Genomic DNA, 10,704 nt, shown 5'->3' with positions numbered 1-10,704 from the left:
TGAACCGCTTTCAGAGAAACAAGACTTTGCTATTTCTATCTATAATAATAATGTGCAGAGAAGCTGATAAAGCAGTAAGATCTTCTTGACTGCAATACAAGCGAAAACCTTTGTCTTGTCTGTTTCGGATTTATCGAGCTGAAGTGCATGTTATGTGCCATGGTATGTGTGTTCTAGCAAGACATCTAGAATTCATTTTTTAATAATGCTAGGTTTTAATCAAATTGCAAATTTGGTGAAATTGGGTTGCCAGAGACTAAGAATACTGAAACAGGAACCTGCTGGCTTTTTTAACCTTTTGCTGTAAGGAAATGTGCCTTTCTCCATTTGATTTGAAAAAGGAAATAGACTGGTGGTGTGGCCATGGAACTTTCTCTTTCTGTCTCTGCAAAGTGCTAGTGAAAGAAAGAAAAGGAAAAGTACAGTATTGAACAGTACAATATTATGGCTTTGTTGAGACAACAGAATGAAAGTAATTAATACCGTGTTTGTTTTGTTTCAGGTGTCAGAAACTATTTGAAAGAAGCTTTAGTGAATATCATTGCTGTGCATGCAGAGGTGAGAAAAACTTCAGGTTATTTCATGCTTGCATTCATATGAATAATTTGAGCGTACTTTGTATGGTAGATCCTGGCTTTCATCACCCCTGAAAACTGTACCTCTGTTGAAGTGTCTTCATTGTAGGTGTGAGTGCTTTGGGTGATGTTTAGCCCGTCAGGTATGCAGCTGCTAACTTTTTTAACAGCAGAAGGCGGTGAATTGTTCCTGTTTATCCTCCGTAACACTCCATGACACCTTTTTGTTTCCACTATCTGATGAAGAGGAAAGCCTAAGTCTAAAGCTCAATTCTTCCCTTTTCATGCAGGTTAAATATATTTAGAGAGAGATACATAAATAGATGCGATGCTCACTTTCTCTGATTAACTTTATTTTCCATAACATATGAAAATGAGCTTGTGCTTCACTTTGGAAGAAATGTTCAAGTTATGCCACTCAGAATGAAAAGTATTGTTCTGTACATAGGATAAAAAGTAGAAACCTAACCCCAGAAAGTTTTATAGTCTGTGCAGCGCAGATTGTGTTTGAAATACTTAGGTAATGCCTTATGACAGGGAGTGCATATTAAAATTTAAACAATAGTATTAAAATAATAAGCTTGCAGAGCTGCAGTTATTTCGCCTTTTGTGATAATGCAGGAATTTTATATAGTCCTTCAAATTACAGCCTCTGTTCTATGTATTCCTTCCTTCTAATAATCAATAGTGCTACCAGGTTACTATTGCTCCTGGCAGAAACACTGGTAGTAATATTGGTCTTTACCTTTCAAAATACCACAAGTATAGCTGCTCTGCCTTTTCAGTCTACTTAAAGTCTGATGAGGTTCACTTGAGTTTTTTATTATATTCCTCCTTCAATTACAAGGATTCGTGTAAATTAAAATATTTTCAGAAATCTTAAAGATCACTTGTAATATTTTTTTATTCAATTTCAGTATTTACTTATAGCAGATTTCACCAAACTTATAGCTGATTTTACCAAATGCTTCCAAATGAGGGAATAAGCGACACCAAAGATACACACTGAGATTAATTTTTAATGTTGTTTTCCAGTTTAGTGGAAATCAGTAAAAATTAAATTGAGAGTTTTTCCTTTAAAATGTCAAAGGCATTTGTGAGTTACTGAGCTAATCCTGTAAACATGCATACTTGCTCAATTGCTGCCGCAGGAAGGTGCACTGCCTTGATGACTTCACTGAGACCGATACTGATTTTGGCCCAAATAGTGTTGCCTCATAAATTTCTAGATGTGAAACATTACAGAAATGTGAAAATGTGTGTCAAGATGAAACTCCCATTTCCACTGTTTTCTGGTGAAATTCTGTAAGCTGGGCCACATTGAAGTTTAGTTAGCAAGGCTGCAAGTTTCTGTAGTTTGAAACAGCAAAAATTAACCATCAGCTGAAGAGTGATCATGGACTGAAGTGGAAACAAAATTGCTTCTCTACCTTTGAATTCAGATTTAACTGAAATCAAAATAAGGGCTTCTTATTGCAAATTTGTGATGATTCACCATTGCTGAGAATTTTTTTTCCTGGATTCTGTATAGTAACTTCAAGAGTGATCGTTGTGGGCACAAATATTCTCTTCTCAGTAGAAGATTTTGGATGTGTTCCTGGTATGTTTGTGTTGAATTGCTCAGCAATATTTGCTGCTGAATAAGGTGACCCCTTCCCAAATCGTTAGTGGGTTTTTTTATCTTACCGTTACAGCTAAGTATGTCACTTGGCTTTTGTGGGTCAAAACAGTTAAAGCAGGCTGCATGTTTGAATGAGCAATGGTAACAGCTGATGTGCATGTAGTCAGTGTTCTTAGCCTATAGTGCAGACCTGCCTTTTGGAATGGTCAGCTTTATGGGATCACTGTTACATAATTCATTGCTTAAATCACTGAAAACTGTGTAGGAATCTTGCATTCTATTTTTTTTTTTCCCTTAATTTACTTTAACACATATATAAATATCTTCTGTCAATATACATTTCCTTGTCAGACATGAGATCTAAACTTCGCATAAAGCAAAGGTATTATAGAAAAAAATCATTCCACTACTTAATGGTTTAGACCATTTTAAAACAGAAATTGGGGGAAGGAGTGTTTAAAAACTATGCTCTTCGTTTTCCTTCTTATACCACTCCAGACCCTTTATCTTCAGTTCCTTGTGTCCTCTCCCCCAACCCTGTGCAGTTTTAGTGCAGCTTTGTCATCACCTTTAAGTCTTGACACAAGTTTGGTCTGTCTAACCTATAATCTCACTTCCTCCTATATTCCAACCTCTTGGCCTGCATTTTCCCCACTTCTGTGACAAAAAAAATCATACTTTTTGGGTTGGTTTTTTTTAATTGACCAATAATTTCTCACTTCCTTCAAGTTCCCTTTAAGGAAGATTGGTTTCTTCATGTTTTCCTCCAGGCATAGATCTGATGTTTAATTTTGTGTTGCTGTTGCATTGCAGTCACTATTCTGAACCTCAGATGGAGGATCCAAGTACCACTTTAAAAAGTTACACAAATAAACAGTTAAAAAGATGCTCTTGATGCATGGAAAAAAAAAAAAGTAAGGTGTAATGTTTTTGCCAGGGAGCTAATAACCATTACACCACCATGCTCTCAAACCCTTCCAAAGGCTTATCCCTGCCACAGGGCATAAAGACACTAGCCATTTGACAGTGGTCAAATATAAAGGGTTCTGGAAGAAATAGCAAAATAGGTGGGTAAAAAGTATCTGAATGTGTAGTTCGGTCGGTCAGTCACACAACCCTGAATTGAAGGTGTTATCTACAAAACAGCATCCCATGTACAACCCCCTGGCTACCTGCATCCATCAGCCAAGAGCGCGTATTTTGAAGTCTTGGCTGCCTTGAGGCATTGCAAGGAAGTTGTCATTATCACGTGTCCTATAGCTAATAATTGTTACTAACAGAGGTGGTTGGTCAAAACGCAGGGCAAGCAGCAAAAGAAGGCCTTCGTATTACAGTTGCTTGTGTCCACTGATAAAACTGAAGTGGTCCTTTAGATCAGAGTGTTTAGTGCTTTTTACTGAATTGTTACTGTAGAAAATATTTCTGTTAATATAACTACTGTGCTTATTCTTTTTCTTTCATAAAAATCAGGTGTTTACCATTTCCAAAGACTTAGTTCCTCGGGTAATGTCAAGGGTTGTAGAAGCGGTCTCTGAAGAACTGAGTCGACTGATGCAGTGCGTTTCATCCTTCAGCAAAAACGGAGCTTTACAGGTACCTGAGTACTTTGTGCTGTCAATCTGAATCTAGAAAACGGAGAACAACAGTGTATTCTTTTGAATTTATTGTAGCAGTGAAAGCAAGGAGACAGGAAGGATTAGTATGCATCTATTTCAGATTAATGGATGTAAGCCCAAGAAGCAGTATCCCAAAGGGTTTGATTATATTTTACTGTTGTCTTTGCGTCTGGGTGCATAAAAGGTTACCTGTGTCCCATGAGATAAAAAGCATCATAATGGTAGCTGTTTGAAATATTGTTAAATACTGCCTTGGCCTGGCATCAAAAAATTACTTTAAAAGAAAAAACAATTCTGTGATATTTCGAGATTTAAAAATCTTGAAAATATGATGCAGCAGGATCTTGCAAGTCTTTGCAAAACCAGTCACTTCTCTCTTACACTATTTCTGCATTAGCCTTTTGCTGCAGCGTGGGTAGAACAGATACTCTTAGACTGCCTTCTTCCTTACAACCCACCGTATGGACTTGAAGCCTAATCTCATAACTGAAAGGATTGTCTCTCCCTGCTGTACATTTGTCACTCATGGTCATTGTCTGCTGCTCTGAACATAGAAAAATCTGTCTGGCAGACAGCAGCAGTGTCAGAGTGAGCCTGGTCAGACGGATCAAAAAAATACTCATTCCCAAAGAGAAGCCTCCCACATCCCATGACCCATGGTTTTGCAGGGTTTGCCCTTCCACCATGTTTATTTAGGCTGCAGGGCACGAGCATGTGACGCTTCCCCATGGTACTGCTACCTCCTAGAATTTAAGAAAGACTCCAGAATCTTATGTGTAGGACTTCAAAAAATCTAAGGCTGTTCGGCTTGGAGCACTCTACAAGAAGAGGTGAACCATTCCGTGATGAGAAAGGCTTTTCTTATGAGTACGGAATGGGTGGGTGGCTGCTGTATTTTGTGTCAGAAACTTCTGGCACTCCAAGAGTGTAATTCCCAGCTGACTTTCTTCCTAGGGGAGAGATGGGGGGAAGACCTAAAGGCCAAAGCCTTTCATTAGAACTGGAATTGGATGTCTATGTTGCATTATAAAAAGTTTTTGTTTGCAAGATTAATGTCTCATTAGTTGTGTCTAAATGCAGATCAGTTTCTGTGATGGCTAACTGAATTAAATCTTTATGATGAAGAATGGAATATGAATTTGCATGAAGTTCACCTTATACTCTTTAATGAAATGACTTAAAGTATTGATCACATGCAGAATGTTTCTGTTTCATATAAAACCTGTGATGATAATGGTTGCTTTTCAAAGACTAAGGGACAGTCTATGAAATTATTTCATATTTGAGTTCATTCTCCATCACAGTTTGCCTAGGTGAAAATTAAAACCTAGGCACACAGTACAGTGCAGAAGTAAAGTCCCTAAGTTTGTGTGCCTACCAGGTGACAGACAAGAAGAGCACACCCATTCTACTTCTTCATCTGATGGGGCATTGGGAGAGAGGGAAATCATCAACACGAGAAACAGGAAAACCTGGAATAAAATGTGTATTAACAGATTTTTGTGCTTTAGTGTTTTCTTCCTCCCTGGCCAAGCTGTGCTGTGAGAAGTTAAGCTCACTGTACTTTATTTTTTTTTTTTTTTAATTAAGACAAAGTTACATCCTTCTATCTTTCTGTCACAGCACAGGAAAGATGGAACAGAGTTGAAGATTTGTTACTGTTACTGAGAGACAAACCAATGTTTTTGGACTGCTACATAGTGACCGTACAAACAGTTTGACTTGAATCAAAAGTATGAAATTGTTCCTCTTAGCAGTCTCCTGACATAGCAGCATGGCAACGAAAAATACAGGAAACAAACTGTTACAAGGCAAGACTGCTCACAACTGTGGTGTGCAATAGTATTTGCCTCTAGAAAACGTGAAGCTTTGGGATACTGTTACTCACTTGACGAAAGGACATTGTGTCATTCTTTCAATATTTGTGTCTTTAGGCAAGACTTGAAATCTGTGCGTTGAGGGATACCGTGGCCATATACCTAACACCTGAAAGCAAGTAAGATGTGCTGTTGTGTCTGTTTTTTCAGTGTAATGAAATCCCTTGGTAACCATGCAAAAGCATATAACGTAAATTTAAGGATTAAGAAATTTTGCTTCAAAGAGAGTATATGATATACTAGGTAAATATACAAAAAACAAATTACTAGCAAAATTTTATCAGTTGAAAGAAAATAATTACTTTTATATTTGAATTTTTAGACAGAAACTGGTATCTGCCACTCAAAAAAAAAAAAAACCCCAACTTTTTAACAGCAGTTAAAACAGCTGCTGAGGAAAATGATAAAAACAAGACAAAAGCAGGTACCACGCAGTTTTAACCATTTTTTTACAGCAGTCTCATAAAAGCACACGGCAAAGAGCCTGCCAGACACACCAGAGAGGCGACAGAACTGGACACTGGCAGGGTCTCTTTATAGGGATATGGAAAATTAGGGTTCTTCACAAGCTCGTGTAATACCCTACTCTTTTTCCACACACCTAATCAGAAAAGTGAATTCACACTGTCTCTTAGAAAGCCTTCAAAAGGCTTTCAGCAATTTATAATTTCTCAGTGAGGTGCAAGACCAAAGATTAAATAGCGTAGGACTCACTCACTCACACATTCACGTGAAGGGTGAAAGAACAGCATTAGCAGCATCAGTGGTTGATGCAGTCAAGGCATGTGAAAAGAAACCCTGATAGCTGTCAGCAGTTTTGAGTAAAGCTGATTGATTGAAAATTGAAGGTGATTACATTGGGGATTGGATACGGGCAGGTTCATGCATTATTTTAATTACCTACACTTCCGTTAGGATCAGAATTATGTGCTCCTGTAGAGGGCAACTTGGTCATCGTACCTGATCAACATTTTGTAGGAAAGATTGCAGGGACTGACGTGTCTTCATGGTGTCACAGATAGTGTCCTATGGTGTTTCTGCATTCCTTTTCAAAAGACTTGCTTCCCTATTCTGAGTGTCTGATAGCGCTGAAGACCTCTAAGTGAACGCTACTTGTCACTGGCTCAAATTGGATAAAATGGAAGTGGCATAGTCTCTAATCCACATAGGGGCAAAGCATAGTGAGCCCTGGAAGCTAGAGCTTCATAGCTGCCTCTTGATTCCTGGTCCTGTCGCTCCTAGTGATTGCCACAAGCCACCATATTAATTGTTTGCTGACGAGGCTGTACCTATCTGTGCAGGTCCTGCATAGTTTCCTGCACTTCTGTTACACATCTGTTGCCCAGAGATGGGTGGAAACCCCATCTTTGGAGTTACTCAAAACTTGACTGGATAATGTCAAGAAACCTCTAACCTCGAAGTTGGCCCTGCTTTGAGAGGAGAGAGGTTGGACCTGACGACCTCCAGAGGTCCCTTCTAGCATCCATTACCCTGTGAATCTACGTTACCTCAATGCAAACCTACTGTAATTCTCTCTGTAGGCCCCCTCCTGTAGGGGAGAATACAGTGACCTGTCTACTGAGCACAGAAAGCCAAAATAAATGTTTTGCCTGTGCTTTGTACTCTGATGGTCACTTAGTTTGAGGCAGAAGGCAGGCTGGCAGCTATCTGTAATTCTTGAAGAGTCCAGGATGTCAAGAACAGTCTTAAACCTGCTGCTGATTTAATATTTCCTGTTGATGTCTGGTATACATCACATTAGGAGTGTCAAGAGACCCATGACCACTTTATATTGCCCCTGAATATTGGGTGTCAAGTTAATATTTTGTTAATTTAATGAAACAAGAATGGATAGGATATAGCATATCTTCATGCAGTTTATAGAGAGAAACTTTTAATGCCGAGACTCGTACCAATGGAATGTGGTATTTTTGTTTTCCTTGCAGCTCGAGCTTTAAGCAAGCTTTGGAAGCCCTGCCTCAGCTGTCAAGTGGAACTGACAAAAAGTGAGTATAACACACCTTCTTGTCGCCTTTCTGGTCTCTGGAGCCATTGCTTTCTGCTCTTCTATCAGAACTTTGTATCAGAGGATTATCGTTGACTGTGTTTGACCCTTCCAAATTACAGAACAGAAGCCACTTTGGACAGAGCTAAGAATAAGCTAAATCCTTGTTCATCACGGCCTATTAAATTACACAGAAGAGCTGATGGCTTTGGGGCATATCCTTCTGGCCCAGCCTAGTCTTATCAGTGCAGTGCAGCTTTGTATTTATTCTGTAATTTATTTTAGCCTTCCTTGTTAATCTTGAAGTTTCTGTGGGGTCCATTGTCTTGTCTTACTGAATTTAGCAGCAATTAAAAAAAAAAATATGGCCAAGGAAGAAAGCTCAGACTTCTGCCAGCTGATATGAGGTGAACTCTCAAAACTGGCGTGTTTCGTTTTAAAAAACAGATAAGAAAGGTCTGTGGTTCTTTCTTAACATCAGGAGGAGGAGTTTTGGGTTCCTCCCTCCCCACCGTAGCAACCTTTGACAACCAAGCTGCTTTGCTGCATCCAGCCTGGTATTTGGTAGTCTGTTTTACAAGCATAGTTTAATAAAGTGTAGTATGGTAAAACTAGGATGGATTTGTAATGTACAGATGTTTTCAACTGGAGTTTGGTATTAAGGTACTTTCAGGAACTGAACTGCGTCAAATCAGTTTGTACTTAAGAGTGAGAATTTAGAATATTTTGTAGACACGTTAAGAGACTGTTGGGGCAGCCCGTGGTCTATGCCTTCTTCCAGATGTCCTCTCTCTATTTGAACCTACAGTAGCCACAAGTCTCAAGACACCTCCTTGCCTTACTTAGCTCTTATGCTTTATTAAAGATAGGAATCGGTTTTGAGTACAAAGAGTTCTTTCAGCTCAGACTTTCCGAAACACCTGTAGAATGGGGTTTTTTTTCACTTAGTCACAAGCATTTGAGCTCCATGGGACAGATGAGAATCAAGAACTGCATCATTTTTACATCTGCTTCAGAGTTCTGAGCCCTAGACAGTGAAAAACTTGTTCTGTTTCCTGGGTTGTTACCCTGTAATTGTCATTGTTCCAGGCAGCTCATTGTAATCTACACAGATTTGTGTAAAATAGCACACATTCGTGCACTGATTTGGAGCTGTTCATTTCTCTTCCTTCACAGTCATTGCTGTGATACTGAATGATAAACGTGGCCATAGGCATCTTCCAGGGGACCTGCTGAGGAAGCAGATACTGATTTTTGTGGTTCAAATTGTTGTTCTTGGGTTTGTTTGGTGGTGGTTTGGTTTGGGTTTTTTTAACATACAGAGTAATTTCTTCTGTTACTGGCTCTTCAGTAATCACAGCTTGCCAAAAAAAGGGCAGACATGTACCTCAACATCTAGCTTGTTTTTGAGATAGAGCAAAAAGTTTGGAGAACACATTCTTCCTTAGAATTTGGGGAAAATAAAACACACGGGCAAGACTAAAACTTCATAATGCATCTCTACTGTTACAATAAATACCTTCTACAGCAGAGCCATCAACACCCTTGGTCCTACGCCTGTGGTTTGTGGATTATAATAGGTTTTTCCACTACACCAGGTACTACCTTGGCACCTGTGCTGATGTAAATGAACCACTGTTACACTCCAGAATGAACTCATATGTAGTTTGTTACCTACAAAGGACAAAACCACACAGTTGCCAGTGAATTGATGTTGCTCCTAGGGCAGTCACACCACCTCTCATCCTTCAACCATGACACTTAAGAGAAGTCAAGAAAATACCTTCCAAAGACAAGTTTGAGAACTGAAATTAGCAGTTCAGCTGCGCAGGAAAAGCCGTGGGCTCGATAAGGGATGCTGGGTTTATGGTACATAATCTGACAGTTTCTGGATTTTCCTTACAGACGTATCTTATGACACTCTCCGCCGGTCCTTTTGCCATTGTGTTTTGCAAATAGGTTTCTCTCAAGATGCTGGTCTTTAGCTGGAAGGAAAGCCATATAAAGGGCCGTTTTATCACCTTGATAAAATCTCTATGGCTAAGTCCTCCTGTGGCCACAAATCATCCTGACACATTAGTACACTCCTAAATATCTAATACCCAGATTTTTTAGTAGATCCAATTTTATGCACTTTATTTAAGCAGACAGTGTACTTGAAGTCACAGACAGAATAGCCAAAACTTTTGCTAATTGGTTCCTTTTCAGAATCTGCCAAAGTTGTAACTATTTTCCTTTTGCAGGTTACTAGAAGAGTTACTGAACAAATTTAAAAGCAGCATGCACTTGCAGCTGACCTGTTTTCAAGCTTCGTCGTCAGCAATGATGAAAACATAGACAATGACACAGTGCAGACAACTCAAAAGACACATGTGCTGAAGCGTTGCCCATTTTTTTCTGTACTTCTTCAATTCCTTTGAAGACTGAAGAAAACAAAAGGGATTTTACTGAAAAAGAAGTTGAGATATAACTCTGAGTGGTGGTATGGGGGCATTCTGCTGAGTGAGGACTCTGATCATCAGTGTCTTGATAAAATGGGGGTTTTTTTGTCTATCGCATCATTCTGTGGAGGGGATTAAGCCACTTTTGTGTAGATACAATCTTCTTGGCTCTGCGTTCATGAAGAAATATTCATTGGTGTGCTGCCATCTCCATTTCATCACCTTGAATTTGAGTATTACTTAGGTTGTTCAGTGTATCAATTTCTAGATGTAGATTGGTGTAAGTGACCGGAAGACTCAACTTCTATAAACTATGGAGAATTATGTAATAAACATTACTACACACAGCTGACTAACAAGTGTTCCTTTGCATGTAACAATTATCACTTTTTTCCTGTTATCATCTACAGTTTTAGTGGTCATAATTCTGATTTCTTGGGAGGCTTTTATTGTCTTCCTGCTTTTTTAATTAAACATATTCCCACCTCCTTTGTTTCTCCCATCTATTAGAATATTGATAATAAGCTCTCCTTGGCATTTGGCAATTAACTGAAAAGCACTCTAAGTTT

At 38.9% G+C, this 10,704-nt stretch overlaps 1 protein-coding gene across 1 annotated transcript in view; it reads left to right on the top strand.

Moving 5' to 3' along the window:
* EXOC2 (exocyst complex component 2) overlaps nucleotides 1-10,352 on the top strand; it is a 64,109-nt gene extending 53,757 nt beyond the window's left edge. The window contains exons 13-17 of the mRNA XM_010156572.1: nucleotides 503-558; nucleotides 3,667-3,789; nucleotides 5,747-5,808; nucleotides 7,636-7,695; nucleotides 9,938-10,352. Of these exons, the coding sequence (XP_010154874.1) occupies nucleotides 503-558; nucleotides 3,667-3,789; nucleotides 5,747-5,808; nucleotides 7,636-7,695; nucleotides 9,938-10,031 (395 nt within the window). The 3' untranslated portion in view covers nucleotides 10,032-10,352. The remainder of the gene's footprint in view (nucleotides 1-502; nucleotides 559-3,666; nucleotides 3,790-5,746; nucleotides 5,809-7,635; nucleotides 7,696-9,937) is intronic.
* The last annotated feature ends 352 nt before the right edge of the window (nucleotides 10,353-10,704 follow it).

Source organism: Eurypyga helias, unplaced genomic scaffold, assembly GCF_000690775.1.
Source record: "Eurypyga helias isolate BGI_N326 unplaced genomic scaffold, ASM69077v1 scaffold10918, whole genome shotgun sequence".
NCBI lineage: Eukaryota > Metazoa > Chordata > Aves > Eurypygiformes > Eurypygidae > Eurypyga > Eurypyga helias.
Note: the sequence above shows the minus strand (reverse complement) of the source record. Positions and strands in the feature narration are given on the sequence as shown.